Below are 18,569 nucleotides of genomic sequence, written 5' to 3'. Positions count from 1 at the left end.
GGTCGTTGTGGGCTTGCGGCGGAGGAAAAACGGTTGCGGGCTTGCAACTAGGGAAGGGGTATGTTTTCGATGAGGATAGGGAGGGGGGGACGGGGCAGAGGAAGGCGATGGTTTCCCGATGGCCGAATCAGGGAATGAAGGGGTGGCTGTGGGTTTTTTTTTTTTGGACAAATGAAAAAGTCACACGTGGCATTTTAATTCTTTATAAAAAAAAAAAAAAAAAAACCTTTTCAGCAGGTAACCGATTTTCGGGATTGATAGAAGAAAACGGAGGTGAAAGTTGAGATTATTCAAAGTAAATTGGTCATAGTTGGGATTAATAAAGTGTATTTTTCCTAAATAAAATTGTTTTCACAAGGCTTTCCCTAATTTTTTACATCCTAGAATTTTCATTGTATCATTACCTTTTTCCATTATAGTGGCTTCAATGATCAACTAAGGCCCAAAGATGGCAAATTAAATCCTCCACATCCGGTATCATCTTGCACATAGACATCTATTAACTTGCCATAATCTTACAGCGTGTATGTTACAAGTTTTTACACATACACCACAAATACGCAGCTACTCATTTGGGTTTGATTATACTCTCATAAGACTTCGCCTTTCATTCCAAAATAATCTTTTTAGAAGCTTGTTTAAGGGGCTACTTGGGCACCAATCTTATTGGACATATAGAGAAAGCAATGCAGCGTGCTGCTTTAGCCAGCATAAAGCGCTCGTTTTCTGTCAGCTGTCTCTCAATGACCTTCACAATATTAGCATCCTGTAAAAATAAACAACATTACTTGCTGCATAATGGCTCATTTATGATGTGTTCCATGATGAAAACGATGGGCTTTATAACAAATAGATATAATTGAAAGACAGAAACAAGACCAGAAGGTAACCAACAATTCTCAAATGATTTGAACTTTGCATGGAGAATATATTTAATAGATTGTGATGAAAGGAACATCAATAATAACAGGAAGTAAAACAGCATAAACAGTCAAGATTAATAGTCAAAATCAAATGAGGATTCAAAAGTTAAAAGGAGAGCTTCTTAAGCCATACATCAGCCATACATACTCATTTATACACTTGACTATGTGAGTCCATTACTATCTCATATGGTAACAATTGTAAAGGGCTTTAATATGCAATAATAAACATTGCTTATCATTATAGTGTGGAAATGAGCCAATGATTTTCCATAGAAACAAGAGCCAGTCCTCCAAACTCTTCAAGCAAATTACAGTAGCATAATCATCCATTAACTTTCAATTGGCATTTCAAACATGAAAATGGAAATTCAGGGATTAAAGATAAAGTGATAGTTGGACTAATAATAAGAAATCACTTAAAAATATGGTCAAGTCAGTTACTTCTGTCTCATCCTTTGTTACGGTGCTACCTCCATCCCCCTTTGGTAAAGTGAGCTGTCCATTCTCAATCACAAACTAACCAACAAAAATTCTTATCCCACAAAACAAACCTAAGACACGTAGAAAATTTTCGTTCCCACTCCCAGCTCTATAAGCCTCAAATTCTCCAAAAGTATCCCATTCCAGTTATTGCTTGAATTAAGATTTCAAATTACCTTTATTTAGGTAGGCAAAACTTTTCTTTTGGACCGAAACCCCTCATAGGTCAAACTGCGACCTGAGTTTGCAGGCTAGACACTTTGAAAGCAGGGGAGAAGGGTAGGTAAACCTCCAACTTCAAGGTTGGAAGGTTCAATCCTTACCAATAGGCCAACCTTTGCTTGGTATGATTACATATTACTTGGTTGGCAAAATAGCTGATGCATAGAGATGCTAGGAAGAATTCTTCCAAGTCATCATTCGACTAATCTATCATCAATACTAAGAAAATAAAGTATTATGTTGTCAAGTGCAATTCTTCCCCTCATACACCACATTACCAGAATCTTCAACCATATGCTTTTTTGTGCTACATGCTATTACTGACAAGGATAGCTAATAACAGAGGTTCAAAGTTGAAGGACCAATTCCATTGTTGTTCATAGAAGTAGAAAGAAGCAGTGAGACTTATTGGGAAAATGATCACGACTAGTACCCTAAGATTCATGGAAAACACATACATATGAAGACATGAGGGGGGGGGGGGAAAAAAAAAAAATGAACAGAACCAACCTTTATGTGTTGCTGGACAGAGGGCCTTGCACTTGCTGTATCACCAATCATAATGATATTATTAACATTTCCACTTTCATCTCTTTCTGTTGGTGAAGTCATCGAGTGCCTCCACTGGCCATTAACAATGTACTTGTAGTAGTACCTGCAAGTGAAATGGTTAAATCACACACACACACACAGATGGGCCACTTCATGCAATAAGGTCCAGGAGAATATGATACAAACGTTGCAACTATGGGAATTAAGAAAACTGCAAAAACATAGTTGTACAGGTCAGATTGATTGCAATATTTGTTTTTGACTTTGATATAAAAACATCCCCCTAAAAGCCCGGGGGCTGATGGCATTTTTCAAACACCATTGGAACAAGAACACCTCAATTTCTGAATTTGTTAAAGGTTTAGGGACACGTTTTCAGGGACAGAAAATGTACTGAAACAATTGTTATTAGTTTTATAAATTTAAAATTTTCAAACTAAAATCAATGGGCATTCATTCTATTTTTAATTGGCAGGAATGGAGGATTAGTACTTTGGCAGTTATGGTCCTTACAGATAGGATGAGAAAAAAAATGTTATTGTTAGAATAGGAGATTAATGTCAGGTGTAAAATAGATAAAAACAAGTGTTTTTTGTCTCTTTTTTTGTGACATAAGATTAGTGACAGCTGGTAGAGCAAATTAATGCTATCCCATAAAATGTATTTTATAATACTATAAATAGTACGACTCATGACGCTACCACCCTCCCCAAACATATAAGAGCTCTACCTGCAGGCAAACTTTATTTTTCTTCCTCTTCATTACAACTTGAATTTTCAGATCTAGGGTTTTTGAAACCTAACAAAAAATTTTGCACTCTCTAGATTTATGCCACATTTGTGTTTCTATAGACAAATCACATGTATTACAGGTCAAGTAGTGTCATACACTCTCTAGATTTATGCCACATTTGTGTTTCTATAGACAAATCACATGTATTACAGGTCAAGTAGTGTCATACACACTCTCCACTCACAAGATGATCAATCTTCTCCTCATAATATGGAAGCAACAAATAAGCTGAATATTAGTATAAATTCATCATGTTGGCTTTAGGATAGTTTTGGTGGCGAACCCGTTATTAACCACATCTTTTTATAACTGTAAGTAGAATACAAAAATTCAGTTAGATTTTTCCTTCTGTTTTAGACTGAGTTCTGAGTTAGTTTGATGTTGCTTTATTCTTGTTATTAATTGAACTATAAGTTAAATTGTAACCTCATACTGAAAATTTAATGACAATCATCTGATTCATCTTATTCTCTCTGTACCTCCTCTTCTATTCTTTCTCATTTTCTATTCTTTCCTAAAAATCTAATCAATGATCTTTGATCCTGCATTATTGGTACAAGAGCTTGGTTTGATCAAGATTTTGCAGGGTCCTCGAATTCTATTTTAAGCCAGCACTTCTTAAGAAAGCATCCTAAAAAAATACTATTATCCAGAATCATACCCAACACCTCTTTGATAGATTGCTCGACTGAGAGTTCAAACAAAGTACATTCAGATATTAACCAAATTCTGAAAACTTGATAATTCACAACATACTCTCTTCAATTGTTGGAAAAAGGCACTAATTCCCGAGTGAAGTTTAGCAAATGAACGAGACAATTAATGCGCTGGAAAATGAATGCTCAAGAACAATGGAATGCTGACATTTTTAAGATGGATCAAATATTTGAGTATTTGATTAAGCTTCTATAGTTTGGGAGATAGTGTATATTCTGCTTCAAGAGATAGATCTACTCCAACTCCCTCTTTTAAAAATTACGTTTCAGCTCAAAGGGCCAATCCAACGAAATCCTAGGTACGAATCCCAAAATCGAATTTCCCAGGTTTGATGGAAACAATTCTGCCATGTGGGATAAGAAATGTTTCCAGTTTTTCAGTTTGTGTAAAATTCCTTTATAACAGTGAAGGAAAAGTTTCCTATTCCAGTAATTGAAAGGTTAATAGATGAATTGGTGTTTAGCAAATTGGATCAAAGAGTTGTAACACCTTTTGTCTAAACCAATGCCCTGCATCTTTCCCATGATGGATTAGCCAAGTTTTTAAAACACTTCCAAGGAAGTGTGAGTTCGTTTTTTGTTTTTTTAGTTTACAGCTAGGCAAAATTCTGAACACTAGAAACATGTGAAAGAACTGCTTAACTCATAACAAAGAATGCAATGTTCATTAAAAAAAAAGTGAATGTAGCTTTGATATTGACAAGCTTGAATTCCTGATTCACAGGTACATCAACTGATCCTAAGATAATAGCAGCAGTAGCAAAGTGGCTAGTACAGAAAGTTTTTACAGGTATATGCAAGATTTACTGTAATATGTAAACCATATTGCAGGAGCTGTAAAAAATAAAAAGGAATTATATGTGGAATAAATTTCCACAAGTGGCTTTTGAAACACTGAAACAAACCTTAGTCACAGCACTGGTTCTTGATTTTGCAAAGGTGTTTGCAGTGGACACCAATGCATCCAACTCCAAGAAAAGGCGGCTTTTGGTTTTACAAGCAGAACTTTATGAAAAAAATTTCAGATATGAAAAAAGAGCCACTTGAAGTGCAAAAATGGGAAGCCTCGTGGTAAGTCATTTTGTCATAAAGACAGATTAAAAAAGTCTTGAATGTCTCCTTCAACAAAAGATCTCAATTCCATTTAAGCAATTACAGCTCTCTAAGCTCATGGGCATTTTTTTTTATAAGATCCCATATCAGAGTGATCAGGAAAATGTAATGTAGCTGCAGATGTATTATCAAGAGAACATGGATCTGATAAGCTATGTAGGGCATTAATATGTTCAGACCTAGGGGGATAGAAAAAACACTGTTATAACCTAGATGATAGTTACAGGGAAATATTTTAGCAATGTCAGCACTAAATCGGCCATCCTACATTCACTTTGAAAGATGGACTGTTAAAAATGAAAGGTAAAATAGAAATGGATCATAATTATAACTTGAGACAATCTGATTTAATGGATTTTAGCGTTCTACCGTTACATAACGCCAACTCGCCGATTTGGGAGTGAATTTCAATTCGGCGTTATATAACGGCCTTTTTCGGATCGGTCCGAAACCCGTTACAAAGCGGGCGTTATATAACGGAACGGCCGAGTTTTTTTTCCATGAGTGTATGTAAAGAGTTTATATTCTGACATTTTCAAACAAATTTCACATAATTTGTCATTTAATTAGACTCATGCTTATTAAAGCATTATATATATTAATCAATATTATCAAACTGTTTCTAAGAGTGCTGGCTGGGGTGATGAGGATGTGTAGGAATTATCTTTGGGATGGTAAAGAAATATCTACAAGAGTGCTCCCAGTTGCTTGGGAGATAATTTGCAGGAATAAGAAGGAAAGAGGTCTGGGAGTTCATGATTGTTTTTTATGGAATAAGGCTGCATTAGGCAAAGTTGCCTAAACTGCTCACAAATAGATCTCCTGCTCACAAGGAGCACGGATAGACAAAGTTGCCTAAACTGCAAGGTCATCCCAGGAGAGAGTGCGGTCACCCAACACCGGCTTTTGGTAATGACTATCCGTTTGAAAGAGAAGGCGAAGAAAAAAGGAAGACAAGAGGAGCCAATGATAAGATGGTGGACTCTAAGGGATGCAAAGGCTAAGGTTTTTACACAAAAGGTAATTAAGGAGGCGGATTGGGATGGAGAGGTGGATCCAAACATGACTGGGTTACGAATGAAGAACTATTTCCTGAGAGTGGCTAAAGAGGTCTTAGGGGAATCAAGGGGAAGGGCTTCGAGAGATACTTCGTGGTGGAATGAAGAGGTGAAAGCAATAATTAAGCAAAAAAAAGGAATGTTATCTAGCCTTGGGAAAATGTAAAAGTGAAGAAACCTTTGCAGCGTATAAAGAGGCTAAGAGTAAGTCAAAGGCAGTTGTTCGCCAAGCAAAAGAGAAGGCTTATCAGGAGGTTTATGAAAAGCTTGACTCCAAGGAGGGAGAAAAGATCATTTAAAGAGAAGACAAGAGACAAGGAAGGATATTGGCATGGTGAAGGGGTACTTCGATGAATTTTTTAATGGAAGTAATGGAGTTGTGACTGGAGATACTTCCGTGAGTAATGAAGAAATCAACATGGAGTATATGCGGAGGATTAGGAGAGTAGAGGTGGAGATTGCACCGAAGAAGATGAAGCCTAAAAAGGCGGTTGGCCCTGATGGTGTACCGATAGAGGTGTGGAGGTGTTTGGATAAGATTGGTATTGATTGGTTACCAGACCTTTTCAACAAGATATGGACGGCTACAAGGAGGAAGAGCACCTTGGTCCCGGTCTGTAAAAACAAAGGAGATGCACAAGATTGTTCTAACTATCAAGGGATCAAGCTTATGAGCCACACTATGAATTTGTGGGAAAGGGTGATTGAACATAGGTTGAGGGCATGCACAAGCATTTATAACCAATTTGGTTTTATGCCTGGGAGATCTACTATGGAAGCAATCCATTTGATAAGACAAATGATGGAGTTTTATAAGGTAAAGAAGAAGGATCTCCATATGGTCTTTATTGATTTAGAGAAGGCATATGGACAAGGTGCCAAGAGAGGTACTTTGGTGGGCAATGTTGAAGAAAGGTATCCCATGAAGGTACGTGGACCTGTTTAAGGATATGTATCGGGATGTGTCAACAAATGTGAGGACATGTGGAGGGTTGACAAAAGATTTCCCTATTATAATCGGATTGCATCAAGGGTCTGCATTAAGCCCTTTTCTTTTTGCAACGGTTCTAGATGAAGTAACTAGACCAATTCAAGATGAAGGTTCCATGGTGTATGTTGTTCGCTGATGATATCGTTTTGGTAGATGAAACTAAGGATGGGGTTAATACTAAGTTGGAGCAATGGGGACAAAGGTTAGAATCTAGAGGGTTTAAGCTGAGTCGGAGTAAGACTGAATATTTGGTATGTCGTTTTGGTACTCAGAGGGGGACAAGCAATGAAGTGGTGAGTTTGGATGGAAAGGATTTGACCATGAGTGTATGCTTTAAGTATCTTGGGTCGATCATCCAGAAGAATGGTGACATTGATCAAGACGTGGCTCACAAGATTAAGTCGGGGTAGCTTAAATGGAAAGCGGCCACGGGATTGTTATGTGACCGAAGCATTCCCTTACAATTCAAGGAAAATTCTATAGGACTGCCATAAGACCAGTATTGCTCTATGGTACAGAATGTTGGGCTTCTAAGAAGGAGCACATTAAAAAGATGGAGGTTACGGAAATGCGCATGTTAAGGTCGATGTGTGGGAATACTCTAAGAGATAGAATCAAAAATGAGGTTATTCACAAGAAAGTAGGTGTGGCAGACATTACAAATAAACTAAGGGAAAATCGCTTGCGTTGGTTTGGGCATGTAAGGCGGAGACCCGAAGGTGCACCGGTGCAAAGAGTGGAAGAGTAGGACCATGGAGGGTTAAACGAGGGAGAGAGAGACTGAAAATGACTTGGTTGGAAGGAGTTAGGAAGGATATGAAGTGAATGGATTTGCATGAGGATGAAGCATTGGATCGTAAGGGATGGAGGAGAAAGATTTATGTCGATGACTACACGGAATAATCAAATTTGGTTCATGTTAACCGACCCCACTTATGGGATTAAGGCTTTGATTGATTGATTGAAGGCTGCATTAGGCAAGCAGATATATAATATAGCTAGTAAACAAGATAGCTTATGGCTAAAATAGATTGATCACTTATTTGAAAGGGAGGAGTTGGAAGAGGGCTACATGTGCTACAACAGCTAGTTGGACCTGGAAGCACATTGGAAAATCAAGGATGAAATTAAAACAGGCTATACAAGTGGTACTTGGATTGCTAATGCTAAAGGCTATAAAGTGGCAAGTGGACACAAATGGTTAAAGCCTAAATCCTGAGCATCCAGAACTGCCCTGGTGTAGTTGGGCTTGGAATAGACTTAACATTCCTAAGCATAGGTTTACCTACTGGATGATCTTATGGAAGAGAATCAGAGTCAAGTCTAAACTTGTACAGTATGGAATCATGGCTGAGCAAACTTGTCCATTTGTGTGATTTGAGTGATGAACTGTGGATCACTTATTTTTTGAGTGTAGACATACTCTAAGTATGCTGTAAGATTGTGAACAAAGCCCTGGAATTCAGTGGAGTTCGCAGAATTTGGAGAAAGTGTAATCTTCAGTTGAGTAGTATACAAGGAATTTGACAGCAAAGAAATATTCTGTTTGGAGTTGATGCTTGCAAAGCCCAGATAGAGTTGTGAAGAAGCTTCTGGACGAAATCTACAATAGGATCTTTGAGGTGATGCCTAAGAAGACAAGTAGGATCAATAGATATTGAATAGCTTGCCTATTGTAAAGCTCTGTTTTGGTTTGTTTGTTGTTAGCCTGTTGTTAGGTTTTGTACAGTGTGCTCTTGTAGCCTGTTTTGGCACTTTGTTCTCTAAATATTTTTTTTTCCTTCTTTCAAAAAGAACGGAAAAAAAAAAATTCATAGTTTACTCAAACCTTCATGTTTTTTACTCACATGTTTTTCCTCTCCTTTTTATTCCCTTACCACTCTTTAAAACTCTTTTAAATTTTATTTGTATACTCTTTGTTTCTCACTGTACACCTTTTTTTTATTTCAAACTTACATTCAATTGATTATCTTGTTGTGCTTTTGTCTTTCGGACGGTTCCTTGTAATGACTCATGTTAGCCAATCCCATATGATTTTGGGACTAAGGCTTTGTTGTTGTTGTATAAATAATGCTATAAACTCACTAGTAATCTCATTCTGAAAATTAAAAAAGAATCATCTATTTCTCTCTATCTCCTCTTCTACTTTATCTCTCACTTTAAAATTAAAAAAATAATAAAATAATAATTATTATTATTTACAAAAATCATAATTCTTTCCTAGAAACACCCACCAGGCCACCAAAAAAAAAAAAAAAAAAAAAAAAAAAAAAAAAAAAAAAAAAAAATCCAATGGTTGACTGCATATCCTATGATAGATGTATGAGTCCCGCGGTAGGCATAGCTGAAACTTTAAAACATATGGACCTGTCCCATCCTAAGACGCGGTGACAACATAAAAAGAACATACTATCACAACTATGGAATTTGATTTTTGGATTAACAGAAATGCATGAATGTATATCATGTGATAAGCCTTCTGCAATCCCTCACGTCAACTCAATTTCTAAAACAAACAATAGTCCTATGCTTTAGTCCTAGATTAGGGTCAATCTAAACTCTAGGCCTAATATTAATCTAGATGTGATGTAATTTTGGGCAAGTTTGACAAAGTTCAAGACTCTGTAAAGTTATCTTCATATCTTTCTCGCTTATTTCTTGGGTGGCTTTGCAGTCTTCTAGGCCCACTATGCTCAACTGCCTAGCATAGTATCCAATATAGATTCTACAACACATTTTAGTAGGACATATCAATTGGGATATTAGGCCGAAACAACAATGTTTGAGTACCATAGTGTACGCCACTGCACCCCACAAATTCTATCTCCAACTATTTGACTTGGTTGCACAAACTTAAAGCAATCATTAATTGATGCGATACTGCGTACAAAAACTTGTACTTACTTCCCTTGTGGTAGCCGAACTTCAATTTCATATCTTGGCCCTCCTTTGTGCACTGCCTTTATTGGATCTTTCCAATTACCAGTGAAATCCCCAACCAAGCACACATCTTCACCCTGCCATTAGAAATAGATTAAGAATCACATAAATAAATGTAAAGAGACAGACTATTTAATAAATATGAATTTAGAATTACAAACGCAAACAAGAGAGACTATAAAAGGCCCTGAAAACTAAATAAATAAGTAAATTAGCTACCTCATGTCCATTCCAGACAAATATCACAGCATGGGTCGCTGGCCTGTCATGTCTATCTTTATCAACCATGGCTATGAGATCCCATGTTGCCCAAGCTATTGCTGGCCTGCATTCAGTTCTCCATTGTTTAACTCTAAAATGTCTAGCATTACAACCTAAGTTAAATATAAAGAGAAAAGAAAAAAGCAGATAAGAGGAACTTGATAATAACAGTCATAAATAGCCTGTCATTGTTCAGAGTAACTTTCCTAAGACAGTGATATAAAGCATGCTAAATAATTTTCTCAAACAAATTCAGATCCTACCTCTCCTACCGTTTATCTCTCTCCATTGAACCTCTTTCAAGAAAATATTTAATCTCAATGTGTCACAAAGTCTGTGTGGCAGACCTCAAAAGATTTATTAAGTTTCTGTTTTGAATGCTCTTTACTCTGCCCATTGACAGGGAGAAAGGATAGAGGAGATATGAGTAAAAAAGATCAAGGAAAGGGAAATGAAGGTAATTTTGGATTACTTTAGTGACAGCGGAAACTTAATTACTGATGTCTTTATATTGAGAAGCACCTGTTAGCCCTGCAAGTGTGAAGTCCAGTGACAAAATTATAAGCTGCATTTAGCGAAGTGTCCATCATCCAGTGCAGATATGCAATGACACATGCTGGAGAACGGTCAAACCCTGATGTACAAGTGACAAAAACTCGGTGGTTTTTTTTCAACAGGCGCAATAACAGTCCCACGGAAAATGGCAGTTTCTTCCTCATATCAAAGGAATCTCCTTCCCTGTAAATTCAAAATAAATTACATTAAAAAAAAAATTAAAAAAAAAAAAAAGAAAAAGCAAAACCGGGTGATAAAAGCCAAAGCAAAATTAACAAATAGGAAAAACATGCGTGGACTTGGTTCAAAATAATATTTTTGTAGACCTGAGGTCTACACGTGCCAGCCAACGTTATGTTGAACATAGTAACCCTAATTTTAATATAGTAACCTTTATTACTCATATTGACCAGTATAATAAAACTCTAATTATAAAATATATTAATCTCTTATTACGTTTATTATAACACAATGACTTCTATATCAACATAATAACCTTTATTTTGACCTTTTTATTAATATAAGGACTTTGATTTGAATATAGCAACCTATCAACATAGTGACCCTAACATTAATGGTCCACATTAATGTGAACTAGGTCTATTTAAGAAGTTACAGTAAGGATATTTACTTTCTCATAAGTCACATTGATAAGGACAAAGAATATGTATAATCAGGAATTAATTATTTAATAAAATTCAAATTTCTAAGTAGTTTGTTGTAAGAAGAGCTCCATATGAGAATGACTTCAGGCCCACTTCTGAAGTTCTGATTAATAAACACAATGCAAGATAAGAAATGAAAAACACCATATATGATATGAGGCTCCAGTCACCTTATGGGGTAATTGATCATCAGAATATCACATTTATGGCAACACTCCTTGATAGAATTAGAGTTGATTCCCCAGTTTTCTGCTTCAATCGGACTCTGGAAATTTAAGAGAGCAGTGATTCCCTGGTACATATTTGTCAGAACTCAGTAATGACATCAATGCCTCCTATAGTTGTTAGAATTATCATGCTGATGACTACCACAGCACTCACCAAACTCGCTAGAGCCTCAACATCAGTTTCTCTTTGTATGCAGGAACCTACATATAACTGTTCAGTTATCTGACAAAAACACAAACATAAAAAGTATATAAGTAATAAAACCTCTCTATTGCATAAACATCAAGCAAAAAACATATTGTGGACAAACGAACCATCGCTTGAAGTAAACTACAATTTTGCCCAATATCTAGCCTGGATGGCTTATGTGACAAATTGGTTGATAATGTATTACATAGAAATATATGTTAACAGCTAAGTTTAATCACTTTACACCACAAAGTGACAATTGGAGGGTACATACTTTAATATTAGGGTTCATGAATGATAAGTGCATTTAACGGCAATGGTTTCCCCTCTTTCATGTTAAAAACCTGTTTTTAGGAAATAAGTGGGCATTAGACCCCAGATTTCTACTTATTTCACTTGCTTTATAATCGAAAGTATTTTACATGATTTTGTAAGTTTTGCTAAGATTATTGCTCAGTTGGAGAATTAAAAGCCTAAAGGTGTATATGATGAGTTTAAAATTTCGCCACCAAAGATCAAAGGGATGGAAAAGCAAAAGGCTAACCAAAGAAATTAAGATCAAGATTTGTGAAATATGGGATAAGTAATACTGACTATAATTACATAATCATGTCAGCTTTGAAGACCAAGCCAGTCCCTTTTATCATTACTTGTTCTTTAGATTATAATTTTGTAAACATTAACTTTATATGGATTTTACAAATAGATTATTAAACTTTGGAAGTAACAACTCAACATTATAAAAATATTTATTTTTAAAATATTTTATTATAGTAAAAAGGACTGGCCGTGTACCTTATGCCTTTAGGGCATGTACCTTATATAATTTTAGAATATGTACCTTATATAGATAAGACATGTACCTTAATCTATTAACTATTACTAAAACAAAACATGTTGACATCATTAAGGGACACATGTCAACTTCTCATGAAATTTTTTCCCGCCAAAAGTATTTTTGACATTATCCTGTTTTTTCTCTTTTTTTTTCTTCCTAAGTTCAAGACTAAATAAATACAAGTACAATATTTCTATCAAAATTAATTGATGAGATTATGATTATGAGTACACATTTTTTGAATAAAGAATATTGACAACTATTTTAAACAAATAATAACTATTTAATCGAACGCACAGGATTAAACTAGTATTTCAACAAAACAAATTGAATTTTTTATATAAAAAAAAATACTTCAAATAAATTAAATTAGGGGGGGGGGGGAAGGGGGGAGAAAGAGAGAGCTACACTAAATAAGGTATCTGAATACCACACCTTGCTGTACTGCATACCAAGAGAATGGTTATAGTAGATTTCTCCTTTAGAACGATCAATTGCCTTGGTATATTCACCTAACGGAAAGCTTCCATGAGACCATTCAGCATCAGTGGAATCTTCTTCCACAGATATGCAAACAAGCTGGGTAAGTGATGCTGGTAAACTGTTATGTTGTGATAACAGATAACCATTTCCATTTTGCCCATTCAGCATCTTCCATGCCCGTGATACAAGAAACTTTGAAGAGAACACTACAAAACCTGAATTCCCACCACTCTCACTAGACCCCTGCAAAGCTGAAGCCACTAGGGTCTTGCTCCATGTGGCTACAGGGACACGGCCTCTATTGAAAAGAATATCAAGGTCATTCATTGAAAGTAACTCTTCTATTGGAAAGGGTGAAAAAGGTCTCTCAAGAACAAGGCTAAAAGATCCAACTTTCTCCTTGAGCATACTCCTGACAAAAACATACAAGAATCAAGCCATCAACAACTGAACAAGCAATAATTGTTTATTAACTTTTTATTCAATAGTCCATTAATAAGATAAGTAATGCTATCAAGTATATGTTTCTAGGCACATTGGTATTTAAGATTATAAGAAATTCCCAATATAATTAACATGTGACTTTTCTCAAAAGTAAATTCATAATAGTTCACAATATTAAGTTATAAGAAACACACTTCTCATTTGTGAAAACTGACAAAGTATCCCCCCTATTTTTCAGTAATTTTCGCAAGCGGGTAGATTCCTTACTCAGCTATAGGGAAACCGAGTTAATAGGTGGACCAACTTCCATTATACTTTGTATATGAGTAGCCTCTTTGATCATAAACAAAACAATAAGACAACAAATTACTCATCTACAACTGAAATCAATATCTTCCCAAAACCCTGTTCATTTCACATGTTTATTAAACCTTGCATGGATGAGTAATGAACTATTTTTCCTCACTATGCTTGCCCAATTTCCTCGTGAATAAGAAATTATTCACACTCCATAAGTCCAAACTATACATAATGAATGAGGCCAGTAATTAACTAATTAAGTGTGCTCTCATGATTTCATTGATTGAAATTGGAATTATACGTCATTCACATCTCAAAAAAATAAACAATTGGGGTATTAGAACAAATCATTCAAAAATGAGAATATACCCAAAAGGTTAAATGCCTAGAAAAACAGAAGTTTAAAAGTAAAAGAAATGTATACTGTGCATCACCAATGTCCTTGATCTCTAAAAACTGGCCATCGGAAGAATCACCTGCCTTCTTTAAAGTATCCCCTACCATTATTATCCTTGATTTCTCCGCATTCCCCTATAAATCAAATTACAAATAGTTATTAAGGAAAATGATAGGGCTACGTAAAAAATAAAAAAAATAAATAAAAAAAATAAAATAAAAAAAGAACAAACGAATGGAAAGCATAAGCAATGATAGAACATTTATAACATTTTTTATGTGTGATTTTGAAATAACTTTGTTAACCAATAGTGCAATAGCATTTTAGATTTGAAGAAGCCCTTAGGACACCATAGATCATATTAGTAAAAACTATAGAGCTAAAAACTAAACACTTGTTTGGATTGAATGAAATGGAGGGAAGGGAAAGGAAGGAGAATGGATGGATGAATTATCTTTCATTTGGATAATAAATGAGGGAAGAAGGGAATTGGAGGGGAGAATAATGGAGGGATTAAATTGTAAGCAATTAATCTCTCCAACAATGGAGATTTGGAAGGAAAACACTTTATTTTTCCCTCCCATCCCCTTCCCTTCCTACCCCTTCCCCTCCCTCCCCCTTCCCCTCCCTCTCCTTCTTATCCTTCCCTTTTGCCTATCCAAACATATCATAACTAAAAGCTTCAATACATTACTTACAGTGTGTTTGGATAAAGAAAGAGGAAGGAAAAGAAGGGGAGGGAAGAATGGTGAGTTTTCCTTCCAAATTTCTCCATGGTTGGAGGGATCATTTTCCTACAATTTAATCCCTCCATTTCTCTCCCCTCCAATTCCCTTCGTTCTTCATTTGTTTTCCAAATGAAAGATATCACATCTCTCTATTTCCCTTCCCTTCCTTTCCATTCATTTCCTTCAATCCAAACACACCGTTAATGAATTTCTTTTTCTTTTCGAAGTTCTTGTTTGTGATCTTGCAACTACCTCTACATTATTCCCAGTATAAAAATACAAAAGTGTATAAAATAGTAATGTGGGGTTTTGCTTTCATTCATCGTGACGAGTGCTTTAAGATTATCAATTAGTGATATCTATATCTATATCAATATCAAAATTTTAAAACATGAAAATTCGCTTGCAAAATGCCACATGTCCCTCCCTCTTTTGCATTTACATTTTATTTTATTCTTTGTGCAATAATCACCATGTATCATTGCATATTTCTTTTTATTAAAGTCATCATGCATTTTTTACTTTACCCCCTGATTTCAATAAACTGAAACCCATCCTCTTCAAATTTTTTTACATTGATAACTATGTGATTGACAAATGTTAGTTTCACTTGTCAAATGTTAGTTTCACTTGTCAAATTCTATATTTTTTATTTATCTCTATTTTTTATTTATCTCTATTTTTTCTTTTTATAGTGAAGGGTAGCATTAACCCCTCCATTTACTACTAACCTATGTTTCATTGTTTGTCCTATTTGATTTTTCCACAGTTTGTAATGTAATATTGAAATTTAATATCTCAAACTAAGTATTATGAAAAAAATTTACAACAATTAGACGCTAGAAATCTAGACCAATCGAACATGATCGCAGGTGAATGTTTTGAAATATAAAAAATAGTTAAATTGTTAGATTCCAGTTGTCATGGAATCTCTCAAGTCCAACCAAATGACACGAACATCTGAAAACAGGGAGTATTAAGGTTCAGGATCACATTTTATATATAATGCCTCCGTTTCATATTAGTTGCAACTTGCAACAAAGAGTTATAATAATTTGTGAGACATGAAAAATTCCTTTGTTGCAATTAATAAGAAATGTAGGTAGTAGTATATAAGCTTTGCATCATATTAATGAAAATATATTATATCTGGCTTTAACCTTAAATTTTTAATATTACAGAAAGTGTACAGTATTTTTTTTCTTTTCAATATGATTGGTATAAGATAATTCAATCAAATTCAACCCATACATTGCACGGCAGTAAAAAATAATGATCAAAACTGAGAGAGTAATTAGGAGTATAATTAAATTACCCCTTTTCGGAGAGAATGAATGAAAACCTTGCCGTCAACCGAAAGAGCGAAGCGAATTCCGAGAGGCTTATCTAAGGTGACCATATACTCATTCAAATTCATCTTGTAGGCAGTTTGATTGTCCTTGGACATCGCAAAAACCCTATAAATTGGGTGATTGAAGTATTTGTGCCCATTGGTGCGCCTAAGTATGAGATCAATGCTTCCATTTAAGGTAAAATCAGTTCTCCAAATTGAAGAAGACATCAGACCATTGCACAAAGACATTGAAGGAAAATGTAATTACGAGATGATGTTTCAAGCGGTCGATGACGGTGGAACAGAGTGCGCAGAAGAGGAGATAGAGAGAATATGAGAGTGAAGTGAGTGGAGAAGTAGTCAAGTAGAGAGATCCGAGGTGGATATATGATGTGATAATTTTGAGGAAGTGCGCGTTTTGTGTGCTGGGTAACAGAAATACAATACGAGGTGTGATGGACCTTTACCATGTATGGACCGTACCAAAGGGCGAAAACAGTGTAAAAGTTAATAATAAATAGTATAAAATCAACAATAATTATATAATAATAAAATACGCTCTTTTCTCTTTCCCTCTTTCTCCATTAGAAATCTCGCTGGAATAATAACAATATAAAATAAAAAATAATAGTATAAAATCAACAATAACTGTATATTTATCAATAATAACAGTATATTTACTCCGTTAAATATTAATTGCAACAAAGGGGTGTTATTTGTGAGATATAAAATATTCATTTGTTGCAATTATTATTGAACGGAGGAAATAAATAGAAACAAAAAAAAAAGGAATTTGGTATGGACTATACAAGGTATGGGCCTATACTTACTCAATACGGCAATGGTCGTGTGTGGGCCAATGCAGAAATGGAATGTTGGTTGCCAGCAAATTAACTTTTTTTTAAAACAAGAAACTAAGATTTATATTAATAGGCTAAAGCCATTAAAATGTACAACAACACCTTTAAGTTTGTGGTACAAAACTTGGTGTTGAACAAAAACCGGCTAATACAAAGCCTAACCTTACTGCTGAAACTAGCTAGAAAGCAAATACTAGTGTGCAAGCTATTGTTCAAAATACTTAGTCATCCACTTCTTGGGATAAACACTAAAACATAGCGAGGATTAAGTAGCAGAAGCTTCCAAGTCTGCTTCATAGACATCCTTCACGCACTCAAGAACCAAGTAGTGCGTCTTGTAGCCAACTGCCATGTTCTTCCCATACACTGCCAGATTGTAAGCCAATATATTCATCTCCCTTGGAATTTGATTGATAAAAGCCATATCAAATCCACTAAAAAGAGAGGCTGCATCACATACAGCCACTGCAAGCTCATGGTGGGGATTACCTCTAGTGTTAAGAAGCATAGTGTTTAGGGGTATTTTTACCCCCTTTTTATAGACAAATGAGAGGCCGACAAGGGCCTAATTATAAGCCGACACATGGCATCCTACTCAACTAGTAAAGGCCAATATGAGCATGACACGTGGCCTAAAGAGAAATATCAGATAATGAAGGGCTCAAAGCCCATTAAAGGAAACATGCCTAGCATGAAGCAAACCCTAATACACGTGTCAACCACGTATAGGGCAGCTGATCTTCCTAGGTTATGAAACCCTAGGAGCATGATCTCCCACTTTCCTATAAATAAGCCATAAATCTATGATGGGAAAAGGACTACACAATTCCCAAAGGCACTCTGCCCAAAAATATGCTCTCACTTCTCTCTACTTTCTCTCTCTAAAATTCCGTTGTCGGCCACTAACTTGATCGGAAGAGGCAGATCTCCGATAAACCGGAGATTCGTTGTTTTGCAGGTGTTCAGGTCGTACAGGTGTTGCATTTCGGCTGTCTCCCGAGGGAATTCATACTCCCCTTTCAGTTATTCCAAAAATCCCTGAAACATTTGGTGTTGTATGTGAGAAGACACGTCTGGAATGACACTTAGCCATAATCAAACACCAACTCAAGAAATAGAACATTTCATTACTTGTGAAACCCAATGTGAGGGCAAAGTCGTAATGATCTCAAATCGTCGTCTGAGAATGAGATAACTCCTGTCAGAATGCAAGACTTGGGCGACATAATCAAAAATCATTATTATGATGGAAAAAAAAAGGAAAAGTCGCCCAAATAATTTTGTGAATGTATAAGTGCTGCCACTCATTAGTACTATTATTATATTATATAATAATTTGCATGGCACCCATCCTTATATATGCAAATGTGCATGAATACACACACGCACGCGCGCGCTCACACACACACACACACACACACACACACACACATATATATATATATATATTCCTTAGGTGAGAACCATCTTAAAATGAGAACCAATCTTAAACCATCC

General features: G+C 35.6%; 1 protein-coding gene across 2 annotated transcripts; it reads right to left on the bottom strand.

Moving 5' to 3' along the window:
* Positions 1-216: 216 nt before the first annotated feature.
* Positions 217-16,882, bottom strand: LOC110737927 (phosphoglucan phosphatase LSF1, chloroplastic-like). Of its 2 annotated transcripts, XM_021918275.1 has the most exons (10): positions 16,195-16,882; positions 14,179-14,285; positions 12,963-13,422; positions 11,654-11,722; positions 11,443-11,564; positions 10,575-10,790; positions 10,011-10,116; positions 9,756-9,868; positions 2,139-2,283; positions 217-766 (listed from the first exon to the last, which is right to left on the bottom strand). In XM_021918275.1, the coding sequence occupies exons 1-10, from the start codon at positions 16,459-16,461 to the stop codon at positions 647-649; spliced, it is 1,725 nt and encodes a 574-aa protein (XP_021773967.1). In that variant the 5' UTR covers positions 16,462-16,882; the 3' UTR covers positions 217-646. The 2 variants fall into 2 exon arrangements, with proteins under 2 accessions (XP_021773967.1, XP_021773968.1); XM_021918276.1 differs by lacking the exon at positions 16,195-16,882 and having other exon boundaries at positions 14,189-14,285.
* Between the last annotated feature and the right edge of the window lie 1,687 nt (positions 16,883-18,569).

Source organism: Chenopodium quinoa, unplaced genomic scaffold (genome assembly GCF_001683475.1).
Source record: "Chenopodium quinoa cultivar QQ74 unplaced genomic scaffold, ASM168347v1, whole genome shotgun sequence".
Lineage (NCBI taxonomy): Eukaryota > Viridiplantae > Streptophyta > Magnoliopsida > Caryophyllales > Amaranthaceae > Chenopodium > Chenopodium quinoa.
Note: the sequence above shows the minus strand (reverse complement) of the source record. Positions and strands in the feature narration are given on the sequence as shown.

What these genes read in the sequence shown, in the direction of transcription:
- LOC110737927 (XM_021918275.1), bottom strand. Translation starts at nt 16,461, where the DNA reads ATGTCTTTGTGCAATGGTCTGATGTCTTCTTCAATTTGGAGAACTGAT. An exon ending in TTCATTCTCTCCGAAAAGGG is followed by an intron (nt 14,286 to 16,194) that starts GTAATTTAATTA and finishes TTTGATTTATAG; the next exon opens with GGGAATGCGGAGAAATCAAG. An exon ending in TTGAGGCTCTAGCGAGTTTG is followed by an intron (nt 11,565 to 11,653) that starts GTGAGTGCTGTG and finishes AATATGTACCAG; the next exon opens with GGAATCACTGCTCTCTTAAA.